Source organism: Rousettus aegyptiacus, unplaced genomic scaffold (genome assembly GCF_014176215.1).
Source record: "Rousettus aegyptiacus isolate mRouAeg1 unplaced genomic scaffold, mRouAeg1.p scaffold_m13_p_2, whole genome shotgun sequence".
NCBI lineage: Eukaryota > Metazoa > Chordata > Mammalia > Chiroptera > Pteropodidae > Rousettus > Rousettus aegyptiacus.
In genome coordinates, this window is record NW_023416295.1 from 161,022,154 (window position 1) to 161,040,374 (window position 18,221).

The 18,221-nt window shown below is 33.6% G+C and overlaps 1 protein-coding gene across 4 annotated transcripts in view; it reads left to right on the forward strand.

Moving 5' to 3' along the window:
• The window catches only part of SCYL2 (SCY1 like pseudokinase 2), a 55,275-nt gene that overhangs the window by 1,921 nt on the left and 35,133 nt on the right, over window positions 1-18,221 (forward strand). For 3 of the 4 annotated variants that reach the window (XM_036237338.1, XM_036237337.1, XM_036237340.1), the window contains exon 2: window positions 11,021-11,225. In XM_036237338.1, coding sequence (XP_036093231.1) covers window positions 11,049-11,225 — 177 coding nt within the window. In that variant the 5' untranslated portion in view covers window positions 11,021-11,048. The remainder of the gene's footprint in view (window positions 1-11,020; window positions 11,226-18,221) is intronic. The other variant, XM_036237339.1, reaches the window with a different exon arrangement.

Genomic DNA, 18,221 nt, shown 5'->3' on the forward strand with positions numbered 1-18,221 from the left:
AGTGGCTTTCATTGTTTTTAAGAGAAACTAAAATCCTTAACAGCTGTTTGGGTCCCCTTATTGCCTTTCCAGCATCATCTCCACAGTGCTTTCTGACATTTCTTTCTCCTCTAGTCACTCTGTTCTACTTCAGGTACATGGCTTTTGTTTAGGAGCTTCCTCTTTCTGGAAATGCACTTCCCTTCCTTTTCATCCATTCAGCTCACTTCAGGAAGACTTTCCCGATTGTGGTAGATTCCCTTAATTATATGCTCTGATAACACCATTGCAGAGTTGCCATATTTATTAATACTTAACAAATTAATGAGGTGTTCATCACCTTCTACTGTGTAAATGCTTAATAAATGTTTGTTGGATGATTGAATTCATTGAATACTTACTAAATATGCCAGAAATTGTACTATTTTATGTGCATAATTGTCTTCAATCCTCAGAATAATCACTTGGGGTATGGGGGTGGCATTTCCCCATTTTTAAAAGTTAGAAATAGTGTTAGGGAGTCTAGCTGGTGGTCACAGTGCTAGTAAATATTAGAACTAATATTTGAACCCAGGTTTCCTTGCCACTGAAGATTGCATACTGAATCATATAACATTTGATTATCATACCATGCATCAGAATCACTTGGGGCAGCTGCTTAAAATACAAATGCCCTAACTGCACATTTGTGGATTCTGATTCCAAAGGTTTGAGGTAGTACATAGTCATCTATGTGGTTTCACAGGTTATTCGGTCATTAGATGTTATTAGATGTATTTAAATGTTCACCAGAGTTCGAAAACAAATGTCTCGAAGTTTGAAAACCGTTGTCTTAGTTCTTCTCCAGATGAAGGAGCTGAATAGTGAGATGTAGCCACTGTAGTGCTGTCGCTTTTTTTTTTTTTAATTGTAATATTAAGAGTGACTTCCTGTAGTAAAAATTATACCAAATACATGGGCTGAAAGTGCCTTCAAAGAGTTGGATATAATCTCTCTTCAGATTTTACTTGTTCAAATTACTAATTTGGTATTTAAGTACATGCTGCTTTACAATCTCATGTTGCTTTTTAAATCTTATTGTACAATGTTTGTTGGATGATTGAATTTGAGAACAGTGATGGAAACTGAATATTTTACTTCTTGTTTCTTCTACTGTATCTAGTACAGTGCTTTCAACCTAGTAGGTACCCAGTAATTTGTTGAATTGGTTGTGTGCTTCACTGTACATTGCTAAATCTCTTTAGTTTTTTATGTTTGTTTCTTAAATCAGGTTTGTCTCCTGTAAGTAATCTATTCTAGCTCAATGATGTAATTAGATACTTTCTCTGGTTGTAAAGAGAATGATTATACTGTTTGTATAATCTTGTTTTTCTGAATAATATTAAACATGACTTCTATATAGACCAAAGGATAGTATTAACCATTTTTTAAAAATTATGTATTTTTAAAACCTACTAATCTCTCACTGCTCTCACAAGGAAAAACAAAACAAAACATGTATTTCAAGAATATATCTCAGGATCATCTAACTTTACCATAAAAAGATAAGCACTGCATATAGGAGTTTAAGTATATTTTCTCCAAATTTTATGAAGCATTTTACCAAAGGTTTTTATGTCCTGTTAATGTAATTCTTATTTCAAATTACAAAATTTTATGAATACTTAACTATTTAAATGACTATGTAAGTGGTATTCTTTTAGGCAAAATCTCAGACCCTTGTTCCTCTTTAAGGAATAAAACTGTGTTTAGTTTATTTGTATTATTGTTCTTTGTAGTCAGTGTTTATTATTTTGTGCTTTTCAAAAGTCTGGTCTCTTCTAGTTGCCATGAAACTAACAATTATTAAACAATTTCGTTATCAGACATAATTACAGTAACCTTTTTATGTGCATTACAGTATTTCCAATAAAAATGCAAGCTAATTCTGTTTTTAAATATTTTATTCTTGGTGAATTAAGACTTCTTTTTGCATTTGTATTACTTGAAAATTCAGGAAAATTTTTTTTAGCATAAATATAATTTTATCTACTATATTCTTGCTGTTTCTGAGTATGAGTAGGAAGAACTGAAAGAATTGCCAATTCCTTTCAGCTCCCTGCCATCAGGCACTGTAAGACTCAATCTACCTTCTGTCAGGTACATATAAAATCTAGTATTACAACAGATTTACTTACTGGTTCTTCTAAAAGCCAAGTGATGGCTGAGCCAAATAGTAGAAAGTTATAATCTTGGAAGCATACTGAAGCTCTCCCAAATCTTATTTTGGCTGAGATTTAGGAGAGGAAGATGATTAAATTTCAAGTGAATGTTAAATGATATACAAGGGGAAATGGCTTATGCGAATAAATGTTTCAGTCATTTATAACTTTGTCTTTTGACAAATAAAGAAATAAAGGCTTCTTTATTCATTAATCAAGTGAAAATTTTGAAAAGCTATCATTTTAAGAAAAAATATTTGAACTCTAGATTTCTTACATGTCAAAGGCTGTTGCTATTAATTCAAAACCTCATTTCAGTTCAGGTCTTATTTTATAAGCTCATTCAGTTCGTTTTGTCCTTAGCCTTCTGTTACTTCTTGAGTCTCTTCGGGTCACCATTTCAAGCTCACAGTCTTAACTACTGTACTGCTTATAAGCTTATTGTGCCTAAATTTTGATCTTCAGTCGAGACTTTTTTTTAAAGGTTTTGGCTAGCATATTTGTTATTAAGGCAACTCGAATTCAACATGTCCAGTATTGACGTCTTTCTCCCACAAAACAAATAATTGTCTCCTATAAGTTCTGCCTTGGTGAATGGTTTCCCCCTCCACCTAGACTATGAAATTGGAGACCTCATTGGGATTAGTAGTTTTGTCCCTTTCCATTATCTAAATAGTCACTAAGTTCTTTTAGTTGTAACTCGTACTTATTTCTTAACTTTTCCTTTCTTCTCCTTCTTTACTGCTATTTCCTTAATTCAGCAACCTCTGGCTCTTGTAAAATTTGTTTAAATTTTGATATATAATACCTAAAAGTGTAAAAAGACATTTAATAGGTAGTTATAAGATAAATATCCACGTAACTGGCACCTTCAAAACACTCTTAGCACCCACCATTGTCTTCTCTATTTCTGTGTCCCTTCCATTGTTTTCTTGTAGACACTAATATATTGTTCTTTTTAGTCTTAGTATATTCTCTCCTTCCACCCCTAGTTATCATTCACTCTGCTTAATGGAGTGATTGAGCTCTTACTCATGCCTGAAAGCCTTCTGTAGCTTATAGCTTAATTTTTATTATTTACTACCCTTGGCGATCTGGCTCTTCTAAGTCTCCTTTACCATACTTCCTCCTTATGCTCCAGTTCTTGTCTGAACGGCTTTGCTATTACTCCTACACTTCTGCCATTTACTCTCTAGTTCATGCCTACTCACCTTTAAAGACATCTCTAGCATTACTGTTATTGACCTATTTGTATTTTTCAAATTATATAAATCATCATCTTTTTCCCCCTCCATGTCTTGGTACATAGTAATCCTTTCTGCCATTTTTTATTTTCTGTCTGAAAAACATTCATTTTTAAGCCCATTTTTGTGTTCCCATAGCATGGTACATTCATACCATGTCAATTGCTGTAAATCTTGGCGTGTCTGAGTCTGCTATTGGACTGAGTCCTTAAAGAGCAGAAATGTTTCCATGTACATCTGTATTCTCAATATCTAACAAGTGGATGGAATGTAATATGTGGCTACTCAGGCAGAGTTAGAGAAATGGATATGTAGGTTTTAAATAGGATTTTTGTATCCCTTCTTCCCATCAAAATCCACAGCAGATGTTCATAGAGAACTTGGCATAGCAATAAATATTTTCATGATACCAGTACAACATTTTCTATCCGCTTACACAAGTGAAGCATTAGATTAAAAAAGAAAAGTGAATCTCTATTCACAGATAGTTCAAATCTTTAATAGAAGAGAGATATTTACTTAAATATAATTTAATTAACAGAGAAATCGGGATATAAACCACCTTAAATGCTACCTTAGTCCAGGGGCCTTCCAAATATTTTTGGAAGGCTAAGGACAAAACGAACTTTTGAAAAACAATATACTCCTTTATGTGTTTTTAAGTTGACGACATCTGAAATTTTTTGTCAAGCATTTAGATAGTTACAAAGGATCTAATTTGTGTATTGTGATTATGTTGTACTTTCATAAAAATCTTGAAGTTTTTGCTTATTAGTTGAAATTTGTTCCTGTACATTTTTGTGACAACCATCTTGTTTCTTAAGTATAAATTCTGTGATAGATAAGGCATAGGTTTTGCTGTTAACATCCGGCCTGGAAGAAATAAAGCACAACCCCCCTCAGTATTTCTTACTAAACATTTTTTTGCTTTACTCATAAGGGACTTTCTCTTAGGATTAATATATTCTTGAATTGCCTTCTCCCTACCCCCCACCCCTAAATTTTTTATACCCAAGTAAATGCCCTATAATAAGAGTGGGATGGCTGAGAAAAATACTTTCCTTTGGTAAAGTGAAAGAAAATTGTGAAGAGTTTGTTAAGGAAAATTTGCAGGACACAGACTTGTTCTCAGTTTTGAATCAGTTTTAGAAAGGAATACAACTGGAAGTTGAAGATTTGAAGAGTGATAGGTTTTAAACCTCTTTTTTGTACTCCTTCGACAATCTGATAAAGCCTTTGAACTCCTTCTCAGAGTGATATTTTAGGATCAGTTTGTTAAATCTATCCATAGGTATTTTTAAATTTTTATTTTTAATTTGTTTATTTTAATTAGTTTCAAGTATACAGTACATTGATTAGACATCTGTATAGCTTGTAAAAACGTTCCCTCCTCAATTGCTCCTTCCCTCCCCTGACCCTCCACCTAGCCAACGTATTCATTCCAATTGCATTCCTTATGCCACGCTCCCCATCCCCATGTCTATCCATCAGCTACTAAAAATTTGGACTTCTTTAACCCTTTACCCCATTCTCCCATCCCCACAAACTCCCCTCTCTTCTGTTCACCAAATTGTCCACTACATTTGTGAGTCTGTTTTTGATTAGTTCTTTTTATTTCTTAGATTCCACATAAGTGAAATCATATAGTGTTTATCTTTCTCAGTCTGACTTAAATACCTTCTAGGTCCATCAAAGCAATGTTTTTCGATCTCCTTCCTTTTCGTCTGTGTCTTTTAATCTGAAGTGAGTCTCTTATATACAACACATAGGGGTCTTGTTTTCCTTTCCATTCATCCACTGTATCTTATAGTTGGAGCACTTAATGCTTTTCCATTTGAGGTACTTATTGATAGGGATGTAGTTGTTACCATTCTTTATTCCTGTTTTTGATACATGCTTTTTCTTCTTAAAGAAATTCCTCCAACATTTCCTGTAATATTGGCTTGGGGGTGATAAATTCCTTTACCTTATTTTTGTCTGGGAAGCTCTTTTTCTGTTCTTCAACTCTAAGTGATAGCTTTACTGGATAAATTATTCTTGGTTGTAGATCCTGGGTCTCCATCTTCTCGAATTATTTTTGCCAAGCTCTTCTGTCCTGCATAGTTTCTTTTTAGAAATCAGCTGCCAGTCTTATAGGTGTTTCCTTATAAGTAATTATCTGTTTTTCTCTTACAGCTTTTAATATTCTTTCTTTGTATTTAAACTTTGGCATTTTAATGATAATGTGTCTTGCTGTGGACCTCTTTGGATCCCTGATTTTTGGAATTCTCTGAGCTTCCTCGGGTTTTATGTCCATTTCCTTCACCAGCTTAGGGAAGTTTTCCATCATTATTCCTTCCAACAGCTGTTCAACATCTTGATTTTCTTCAGTTACACCAATCAGACAGCTATTTGGACCCTTAATAGTGTCTCATATGCTTCTTAAATTATTTTTATAGTCTTGGCATCTTATTTCTTGCCATTCTGATTGCATGTCTTTGGCTTTTCCATCCTCTACATAGGGCATTTGATTCTTTTCTTTATTCACTTTGTTTATTCCTTTGTTTATTCCATTTAATATACTTCTCATCTCAGATAATGTGTTCTTCATTTCAGACTGGTTCCCTTTTATAATTTCCATTTCCATTTGTATGTGTTTTATCTCTTTGTTGAAGTTCTCATTGAGTTTTAACCAAAAGTTCATTGAGCATCTTTATAACCAGTGTTTTGAGCTCCAGATCTGTTAGATTATTTGACTTTGTTATAGCTGGATCTCTCTTCTGTTCTCTCATATGGATTCTGCTTCTTTGTCTTCCCATTTTGGCTGCCTTTCCATTTCTGTTTCTACATACTAAGCAAAGTTCCTAAGTCTCCCAGTCTTAATAGTGTGTATTTGTGAAGTAGGTGTCCAGTGGCACAGTCCTGAGAGGGGTTCAGCTGCAGGCCAAACTTACCCCAAGCCTCTGCCCCTCTGGGGCCACCTGTTAAGATTCAGCAAGCAATTGATTCCACAGATGCTGTGTTTAAAGTTGCCTCAAAAGGCCACACCAGAAACAGGTCAGCTACCTCCATTGTGAGTCTAGGTGCTGCTCAGCAAGGAGCACCTAACTCGTTGAGGATATACCTGGATGTGGCTTGGGTGGAGCGGGGGAAACAGAGTTTCAGGGACTCCTCTGAGCAGAGTGACCTCTGTTATCCAGTCTGATGACCCCAGGGCGATAGCAGTGCTATGTCTGCATACTGGGAAAGGGGAGGGCTCAATAGGGAACAGTGAATCCTGCTGGCACTTCTGTACAAAGCGCGACTCGCCTTGGCTTTCACTCCAACAGTGTCTCCCAGTAAGTCCCTGGTGTCCCCTGTGTGCAACCCAGTTGGCCCTGGTGCTCAGAGTGAGCCTGTCCGTCACAGGGAAAATTTGCTCACGGACGGGTCCCCTTTAAGAGGCGTCTGCTGCTGCCGCAGTCTCCTTCAGCCGCTGGGGACCGGGCAGCCCCGTGTCCTCGCCCTGTCCTACCTTCTGCCATTGCAGGGTACTTTCTTGGATTTCTCCCTAGTTATATGGCTTGTTCATCAAGTTCCCAGGTGATTTTTCCTTGCTGCTGCTCCATGTTTCCATCACAACTTTGATTTGATTGCCAGAGGGATGAACAAAGCCTCTATCATCTATGCCTTCCCCCCGCCCCCCATATCCATAGGTATTTTATGTCATTAAAACAGTATTTTTGAAATTGTAGTGTTCAGTTGTCCGTTTCTAGCATATAGAAAATAGTCTTCTTTTTTAATACATTACTGTTGTATTCTTGTTTTCTGCCACCATGCTAAACTTGCCTATTCTAGTAGATTTGTTTTGTAGATTTCTCCTCACCTTCTATGTACACGATCGTGTCATTTAGGAATAGAGTTTCACTTCTTCCTTCCCAATGTGAATGCCTTTTATTTTGTCCTCTTTATTGCTTTGGCTAGGACCTCCATTAGAATATTGAATAGAAGTGGTAAAAGTAGATATTCTTACTTTGTTCCCAAACTTAGAAAGCTATCAACCTTCTATCTTTAAATATAATATTAGCTGTAGGTATTCAAAGATACTATTTATTTGGTTGATGAAGTTCCTTTCTGTTCTTAGTTTGCTGAGAGTTTTTAGCATGAAGAAGTATTAAATTCTGTCATATTTTTTTTACTGCCTTTACTGAGACAATGTTTTCTTTTCCCCCGATGAATTGCATGGATTTTTTTTGACTGTTAAATCAACTTTGCATTCCTGAGATGAATCCCACTTTGTTGTGGGGTTGAATTTGTTGGCTTTGATGTGCTAATATTTTGTTAAGGATTTTTACATGTTGATATTGGTGTTCAGTTTTCTTGTTTTGTCATTATTTGATGTTGGTATCCAGGCAATGCAGACTATATAACATGAAACGCAAGTGTTCTATCCTATTCTGTTTTCTGGAAGAGCTTGCATATATCTGATATTATTTCTTCCTTAAAGCTTGATAGAATTCAACAGTGAAGCCATCTGAGCCTGGAGGTTTCTTTGTGGTAAGGATTGTAGCTATGATTGAATTTCTTTTATGTAAGACTGTTCTTACTTTCTGTTCCTTGAGTCAATTTTGGTAGTTGTGACTTTCTAGGACTTTTACATTTCATCCACTTTGTCGAGTTGATTGACATAAGGTCATTCATTATGTAATATCTTATTCCTTTAGAATCTGTAAGATTTATATAGAATTAGAATCTGTAGGATTTTCTGTATTTCCAACATTGGTCATTTGTATGTTTTAAAGATTTTCTTAGTGTAGCTAGACGTTTATCTTGTTAAAAAACACTTCGGTTTCATTGAGTTTTTTTTTCCTTCACTTCTCAGAGCATTAAATTACATTAAATTCAGGCACAATATACTTTTGTTATATTTGCTTTAAATGATATGCTATCTTTTCTTTTCTTCTTTTTTTTTTAGGCAAGGCAACCCTTGGTCGACCTCACAGATTGCAAGGAACTTGTCAGTTTACAATCCCTTATTTTTAAATTTTTTTTATACCTACGGAACCTGGTCTTCCTACATGGTCTTCCATCGAAGTACTAACTAAACAGATGCAACCCTGCTTAGCTTCCAAGATCAGCCGGGATTGGGCTTGTTCAGGGTAGCATGGCAATGGACTGATCTGCTGTCTTTTAGAGATAACATGAGAAGGTTTTTTCTGTAGACCTACATAATTTTTATTTCCAATGTCTTCCATTCCTGTTGTAGATTGACATTTCCGTCTGGTTATCTTTTTTCTTCTGTTTCAAGGACTTTTAATATTTCTTGTAGTGAATATCAGTTGGCAAAAAATCCTCCATTTTTGTTTTCATGAAAAAGTCTTTATTTCACATTTATTTTTGAAAGTTGTTTTCCAATGACTTACCAAATTCTAGGTCAACAGTTTCTTTTAGTACTTATTCAGTTGTTTTCTGGCTTGCAGAGTTTCTGATGCGACATCTGGGGGAAATACTTATCTTTGTTCCTCTATATAATTTGCCTCTTTTCTCTTTATGCTTTTAAGATTTTTCTCTTAATCCCTGATTTTCCACTACTTGATATGACATATCTAGGCATAGTGTTTTTTGTGTTTATCCTGCTTGTGGTTTATTGAATTCTTGGTGTTTTGTATAGCTTTCATTGAATTTAGAAACATTTTGTTCATTATTTTTGCAAATATTATTTCTTCCTTCTCCCCCTTAATTTTGAGATTTAGTTATATATGTTAGACCATGATATTGTCACTGAGACTTCGTTGTTTTTTCCTAGCCTTTTAATCTATCTTCTAGTTTCACTAATCTCTTTTCCTGTACCGTCTAATCTGTTAATTACATCTTCTGAATTTTTTTATTAGAGATATTTTATTTTTCACGTCTAGAATTTTCTTTTTTAATATTCCATTTTATTTCATTATGCTTTCCTTTAAATACTTGGGCATATGATAGTTTTTTCATGTTTCTGTTAATTCTGTAATCTGTCATTTTGGAGTCTGTTTTTATTGACTGATTTTGGTTTTGATTATGATCACATTTTCTAGCTTCTTGGCATGTCTATTAATTAACGAGTACATGTTGAACATTGTTATTGTTATGTTGTTTAGTACCAACAATTTTTTTTGTCTTCTCCCTGAGTATTGGGTTTTGTTCTGGTATGCAGTTAAGTAATTTGTGATTAGTTTGATCATTTGAGGGTTGCTTTTAGTTTGCTAGGGCAGGTTTAGAGTAGCCTTTACACTAAGAGCAGTCTGTCCTTCTACTAAGGCATGGTCCCCTGGGATTTCTACTGAATGCCTTTAATGATCAACAAGAACTCTCCGATAATTTGCAGTCTTGTGTGAACTCTGGAACTATTCAGCTCACAGCTCTCCAGTTGGTCCTTGCCTCACATAGTGCAGTTTCCCATGATGCATGTGCACCTTGGTCAGTAAAGCACCAAGGTGACTCCTACACAACTTTCTGGAGCTCTTTTTCAACATAATTTTTCTCTCTCTTTCAAAAAAAATTTTTCCCCTTTTTCCCTTTCTCTTTGAAATTCCATCCCAGAACTCTCAGTCACTTCAGTGTCCTTGAATTCTTATTTGCCTCCTCAACTTTTTAACTCAGCTAGATTGCTGCTAAGAATTCTGCTCTTTACTCTGTAGTTCGTTTTGTGCCTCTAGGTAGAAAGTTAGGGCAGTCCTAGGGTATACCTTATTAGTTTGCTTTCTTCCTGAGATCGTATGCCTGTGCTGCCTGTACAGTGTGTGAAATGTTTATTTAATTTGTTTTTTCTAGTTTCTAGTTGTGCAGAGTGAGAAGATACATTCAGTCTTTGTTTCTCTGTCATGGATAGAAGTGTGTAAAATTTAAAAATTTTATGACCTATTGCTTACGCACGTTTTATTGTCCTGTCATCAATGCTTTCCTTTTAGAAAATATTCTCGAATGATTTCACAGTTCAACAGCAATTATTTTAATGAACAAAACTTTTACAAAATACAAATTTATTGCTTAATATGCCGTTAGTTCCTATCAAGTTTAATATGATATAATGTGAAGGAAGATTCAGGTGCTCTGTGCCATTTTAAGTCTTAAAGGATCCAAGTTACATAGTTGAGCAACATTCATGTTAGTGTCAAGTGTGAATGTCTCTTTTTTTTTTGATAGTGACATTGGTTAATGAAATGCAATAAGTTTCAGCTGTACACTTTAACAGTAAGGCATATATATATATATATATATTTACACGTATGTTCACCTCTCATAGTTAGATTTCTTTCTGTCACCACATATTTGACCTACCCTCTGCCCCCACCCCTTACCCTTTGGTAACCACTAGTCTATAGTCCATGTCCATGAGTCTCTGTTTGTCCTGAATATGTCTTTTTCTCTTCCTGGTCTGTGAAAATTGAGATTGAAGGGAACAGTCTGGTTTTTAGACTTAAATTTGCATGTAAGTTGTATTGGGTTCTCAGAAGACCAAACCAACACATAATTTTTTATCTCCATAGGATTGCTTTGCTCGTTGTTTGGGTTTATTAAGTTTTTTCAACTACATAATGACAAGTGTTTAAACAAGTAAAAACAAATGATCAGAGCTCCCCTATCCCCCTATGTTTTTAGGTAACTGTAACTACCCAATATCGCAGCCATGGAGTCCATGCTTAATAAGTTGAAGAGTACTGTTACAAAAGTAACAGCCGACGTCACTAGTGCTGTAATGGGAAATCCTGTCACTAGAGAGTTCGATGTTGGACGACACATTGCCAGTGGTGGCAATGGGCTAGCTTGGAAGATTTTTAATGGCACAAAAAAGTCAACAAAACAGGTAAGTTTTAATTGAGTCCAATTGGAAAAAAAATACACATACTAATAAGCACCATTACATGCATTATGCATTTTTATGTTAAAAAATGCCCAAAGTAATGGGTTCTTTTCATTTCATCTAATGAAGTCATACAAAAACAAATGCTTTTAAATATGCCCTGAATCTCCTGATTATAACTATATTGTCTGATATGTCACCTCATCTTATAATTTGATTTTGCTTACTTAATAAAATAAACGTCAGTCTAGCAAATGAATATATAGTATTAGATTTTAATATTTAGCACAGTGTCTATTTTAGAATAAAAAATTGCCATTTTCCTTTTCATATTTGTGAATAAGTTATTGGTAAAATACTCAGTTAAATTTTGCTGACATTAAATTCAGTTTTATTTAGTACATTCTTATTCCCTCTTATATTTTATAGCCTTTTAGAAAATAGACTTCTGTAATAGTCTGTTGTGTTTAACCTGATAATTTTTACCATCAGAAAGGGGATACATCTGTGGTATATAATTGGTAACATATCTTTGGGTATATTAATTTCAAAGTTATTTTAAAACACTGTTATTTTACTGGGTAGTAATTTGAACGAATTGTATTATTATTATTTTTCATTGGACTTAAGAGACCAACAGATGGTTCTTAGATGTGTGGAGGATCATTAGTGTTAAATTTTACCAACAGCTTTCTTTTGGAATTATTAAAGTATTGAAAAAATCTCCACGTTTAAGATCACGATAGAAATATATTTTTTAAAAAGAAAAATGATCATTTCCAAAAGTACTTTTATTTCCCAACTAGTGAAACATTTGGATTATAAGACTTGTGGGATTAATTATACGTGTTTTTCAATGACTGTCACAGTTATACAATTGTGAGTATGTATTTACCACTTTTCCAAAATCAGCTTATTTCCCAAACAAGAATGTTAAAGACTGACTTGGCTTTTATTATCCTTTTATGAATGATAATCATGATCTTGGTCCTGTGATAGATTACTGGTATGTGGTTTGTACCTGACCTGTAAATCTTGTTTTTATTGCCATTTGGTTGGAAGTAATTAAGTCCAGAGTTGATCTGTATTTTAAATGTTGATTGATTTTTCATTTTTGAATATTGTTTTCTCTTTCAAGTCACCAAAAGCTCAGTCACAAAATAAGTGGTTTCTTTAGTATTGACTGCTTAAAAAGCTATTAATGAGGTCATGAGGTCATGTAAATGACCAACCTCCAACACTAGCACAAATTACTTTTACAATCAGTTATATAAGGGGAAAATGAAAAAGCACCACATTTACTAAAGTTTGCATTATTTATTAAGGATGCAGTAATAACATAATAGTGTCTTTATGTTTAACCCAAAGTGTTCTAGATGTTTGTGTTCATATCAGTAGTTCATATACTGACATCCTCTGATAATGTTAGAGCTTCTGTTTCTGCTCATAGAACATGAGAACCAGGTGCAAATAATAGATAATTGATTAGGTATTGTATAATAATATAGTAGTTCTCAACTGGTGACTGCCAGAACTAGGTTCTTAAGAAACTTTACTACATTTCTTTTTCCCCCCAATTTATTGCTTTGAGAAAAAAGAGAGTTTTGGAATATTTCAGTGCTTGCTATGGATATGATTTTGAATTTGTTTTCTTTGCCTCTTTCAGACCTCGGGTCAGAACTTTCTGGGCAACTGGCTAATTTCTTAAGGAATAGCTAAGTCTCTAACCACCTTGGTATTGGAGCCTCATTTTAATTTCCCCCTTACATGAAAAGTTTTAATTCTTTTTCAGTTGCCTCATCTTTTATTAAAAGGTGACCATAGAAAATAGATAATCTAGAGCTGTGCTATCCAATATGGTAGCTATAAGCTGTTTTAATTAATTAAAATTAAATTTAATTCAGTTTCTTAGTTGCCCTAGTCACATTTCAGATGGGCCATAACTGCATGTAGCTAGGATTACCACATAGGACAGTGAGATATAGAACATAAGTTCTATTGGACAGTGCTGATTTTAGAGAAACTGAGAGAAAAATAATAGAAAAACATACTTACCTTAGTCTTTTTTTTCTCCTATGAAGGGACATTGAGACCGAGGGCATCTTTCTTACCCTCTCAGCCTTTCCTGATGTAGGATACAGTGTACTTGATTGCAGTTGTGTTTTGTAGCAGAATATATGATCTTGACATTGGCTTTAAGGTAAACACTAGGTTAGGGACTTTGGGCTAGGAGAGTCTCATACCTAGTTTTAATAGTTAAAAATACATATTTTCTGTTGCTGCATGACAGTGAAATAAATACTGTGGTCTTTAAGCCATTGTATTTAATGTTTGTCATATTCTCTTTCTCTCTAAACACATTTCACTTTTTTTTATATGATCTTCAAGGAAAGTATCATAATATAACATTGTTCAAGAAAAGCAAACAAAAAATAAGTTAAAAGAATCCTTATATAAATAGTATTTTCAGGTTTTGCATATCCTTTTAAAGGTTGTCTGTATATTTTTTCCTAGGGTTATTTCAAGTTCACATTAGTACATGATGAATTGTAATTATAATTTTCAGATGATGTACAACTTCTGACTTTTTAACCTAAATGTTTGAAGGCCTTTGAGAAGAGTAGTAATAATATCACCTACAGAACAGATAGAAAGTACACATTTATGAAACCTAAGTGCAACAATTAAGGAATTGGTAAATAAAAATGTACCTGTGTGCTTGGTAATTTCATTGTACCTGATTAGACATCTGTCCTATTATTCTGGCTTTATGCTTCCGAAAGTCAGTTTCTGTTTTTATTATTTTTGAAAGACAGTTTTTGAAGAAATACTTCATAATGAATAATTTATGAAAGTGAAATTAAGAATTCCTGAGAGTCTTTAAGACAAGTATACAGCTGATTTTTTGCAGTTAAGTTCTTAGGTCAATTTTGTATACAGAATAAGCAATTAAGGTTTAAGGGAGTTATCTGTATAAACTGAACCAAATACAACATGTAAACATGTTGAAATGGATAAATCTTTAATGATAGCTTATTAGCGTTTTAAGCTACTATTTAGGCTTATGTATTATTTAGTTTCCTTTTTGAGTGTTCATTTAGAAGCGGCTCTTAATTCTTAATTATTACTCTTTCTAGAATCTCAGTAGAGATGCTATAAGACATTTCAAAGTGATGTTTAGGGAGAAAAAGTTCTATTTAATTTTTTAAATATAAACTTATTTTTAAGAACTGATGCAGAATAGTACACAGCTTGATGAGTATCTACAGTAAACACACCCATGTAACCAACATGCAGAACAAGTAAACATTGGTAATACTCATGTCCCTTCATAGCCATTACCCTGCCCCAACCTTCTTTCCAAAGGTAACTGCTGCCCTGTCCTTTGTCACTACAGAATAATTTTGCCTAGTTTTGAATTTTATTTAAATGGAATCATGCCGTGTACTCCTGTATTTGGCTCCTTTTCCTTAAATGTTTGTTCACAAACTATAGCTATGTTGTTGAACATAGTAGTTTTTCTTTTCATCGATATAGAGTCCCGTTATAAACATTCTTGCATGTACCATTGACATGTATGACACATTACCTAGACATGGAATTGCTAGGTATGTGTATGCTCAGTGCCAAACAGTTTTTCTTTTCTAGAATGGTTGTGCTAATGTACACTCTCGCCAGTGATGACAGTTTGTCCACATCCCTGCCACATCCTCTCATAGGTAGTCTTTTTAATTTTAGGCATTTTGAGCATAGGGTCTATTTAATTTTTGGAAATTCAATGAAATATTCCTCTCTCCTACATTCTGAACTTTGATAATGTGTGATAAGTGATTGCTGGACGTAGAGTCTATACTGCTATGTTTCTGTTATAGTTTTGTGATTGACTTAGACTTTCTATAGAGTAACATGTTTGGTATTAAAATGGTTCTCTAAAGATATGTACTGTTTTCAAACATATTATTTTATTTTTAAAAATTATTTGAGAGATATTTCTGAGATAAACAAATGCCCTTGATTGAATTTCATTAGCTTTTCTAATTTTTAAATTAAACTGTATTTAAGTCATTAAAGAAAAATTTGTTTTTGCCAAACTATATATATTCGTTTTAGATATATGTTCTTTAAAAATGGAAATAACCATCACCTTGCAACTATTGAGACTGCTAATGTTTAAATAATTTGTAATAAAAGTACTCTGTATAGTTTCTGTCCCATATAGGTACCTAACTTTTAATTCCTTTCAAGTAAAAGAATAATTCTACATTTTGAGATTTCTTTCAACTCTCCTGTATCAAGCTAAGGCATTTATTTTTTTGTGGGGGGAACATGTTTTAAAAAAATACATGGGTATGTATGTGTATGTTTAACTGTCTATAAAATTTTTCCTGGTTTGGGGCCTATTTAGGCATTTATTTATTATAATTAGGCATTTCTATTTATCTTGAAACAAGATGCTATGTTGCCAGGTGACTATTCTTCACAATGGATTTAAATGTGTTCCACATTTATTATGATCTTTTAAATCCAGTTTGGGAATAGACTTTTTTTTTTTTTTTTAATAGGGTAGCTTCAATTTTATTTTGGTGAAAAAGACATATTTGTTAGCCTGTTTCTTTTGCCCTGACTGGTTCATAAGCTTCATAGCACCCCCCAGTTAAATAACCATTCCAATGAGCATAATGAAGATTGATTTATTTTTTAAATTATGTAATAAATATTTAACTGTTGTTCATGTTTTATCCACTTTACTAAATGTAGGCTTGAGCATAGTCCCTTCTTTACTACAAAATCTATGTTAGGTTATCCAGATGTCAGTATTCGTGGGTGAGGCTTGCTAATATTGTGTAGACAAAGGAATAATTAAATTATAAGTAGTTAAATTGTAATAAGTTAAAAGTTTAAGATAAAGGAAACCATTGTATAAAGCTGAATGTGCTAGTCAAGTTGCTTGGATCAAAAATGATCATAGTCTATCTCTCACAATTTTAAGGGGTATATCTTGTTATCTCTCAGTCTTCTCAAAACCAAGTTATTTTTAACTTAATCTAAATATTTAGATTTTGTTTTATCATGTTGAGAAAGATACATTGTCCCAAAATCACATGAAAAGTGAAGAGTATGGTGTTTGGCAGTCACCACGGCCAGTTATGGACAGTCATATAATAGAGATCACAAGGAATGTCTGTGTTTCAGAAACCATCTCCAGTGGCTCTGAGGGATAGATTCGTGGAGGTGATGATTGCTATTGGGAAATCCTGGGCATATTCCTCTACATTAATTTAGATTTTATTACTTTATCTGGTTTTCAGTAAGTGTTCAACTTTGTAAGGGTGAAGTTGCTTTTAAAAATTATAAATTAGGCCTATATAAAAAGATACAGCCTCTATTTTGACAGATATTCATTTTTAGAATAATTTTGTTTAAAGATAGGCTATGGAGAAAAAGTACTGTTCAATGGGTAACTTTCCTTGCTAATGTATTTTAAAGAATATGAAGTGAATAAACAGTAGAGTGCTGAATATTGCTTACATGTCGTTTCAGTAATTTTGTATAAAAAAGAGTCTCAAATTTTAATTAGAGTTAACAGTTGTTGATTATTAAGTGGAAGATGTATTGGATGATTGCACTACATTGTCTTTCTATGTGTTTGAAAATTTTCATAATGAAAGGTTGAAAACGATTTTTAATTCAAGATGATAATGAAAAGCTTCTGGTAATTGTGTATCTTTATCAACTGCCAGTAGGCAATAAACATCTATGTGTCTTCTAGGTCCTGTGGTGGATGCAGGGATACTTACGGCATAGTTTCTTTATTCAAGAAGCTTTTAATACATTTAAGGTGGTGGGATTTTTACATGAGTGATATGTGTTAGCAGAGTGGGTAGTATAGTGAAGTAGTAGAAGGAAAACAAATTAGAAATTAGATGGTAGGCTATTCTGATGAAAGGTTTTGAAGTGCAGTCAGAACAACTGTGTTGAAATTGGTTCATTTTAATTAACTGATTGGAACAAAGAAAATAGTTTTAAGGTAGTTCATAACCTCTTTGACCTATGTAGGTGTCTTCGACCTTAAAGAATTACTGAATGTCTAAGAGAAAACTATGCTGTTTCTCTTTCGTCATGAACTGCAGTGCTCCTTCTCAAGGAGGGTGACACTGCAAGAGCTCGAGCCACTTCACATGATCTTTTTTATAAGGCTTAAAACGTCTTGAAAAAATAAACACACTTAAATTAGATGCATTTATAAAATGTGTTATAGCAGAGCCTTACTAAAATAAGATTGTGCATACGGATAGCGAGATAGGAACTTGAACTTCTAGGTCATTCGTTTTTAGTTCAAATTAATATTACAGAACACTTTTAGCTCCTGGTCGTCTTGTGTCTCATAATGATCAAAAGAGCTAAGATTATGTAATTTTACATATGAGTGCTATTTAAAGTTCTCATTCAAATGATTTTCTGAAGGCATATGTCATGTTTTACTGGGGTGCTCCATATTTATTGTCCCTGTGTTATTTCTGGGGGGATAGAATGGTCTATTGGCTAAGAAAGAATGTGGCTCCTTAGACTGTCTAGTTTTGAATCTTGATTCTTCACCTTACCAATTGTGACATCTTAGATAATACATTTATTTTCTTTACAATGTCCTCATCTGTGAAGTGAGGATAATAACTTGTCTCATGGTATTGCTGTGAGGAATGGAATAATTTCTAAAAAGCACACCGATGTTTGGGGAATGTGATGTTAAAACTGAATTATTAAATCGTCCCTTTATGTTAATATATTTTGGAGACTCAATTCTCTAATGTCTTTAATTCATATATACATATACACATGTAAGTTCATATATTTACAACTTAAAACAAATTGTATTTGAGAAATTTATTGGTTTGGAATTATAATAAATTCTGGGTGATTAGGTTGGCAGGCTAACTTGTGAAAACTGTATAATTTGGCAAAAATAATTAGAAGAGAATAGCAATAAAATAGGAAGATACT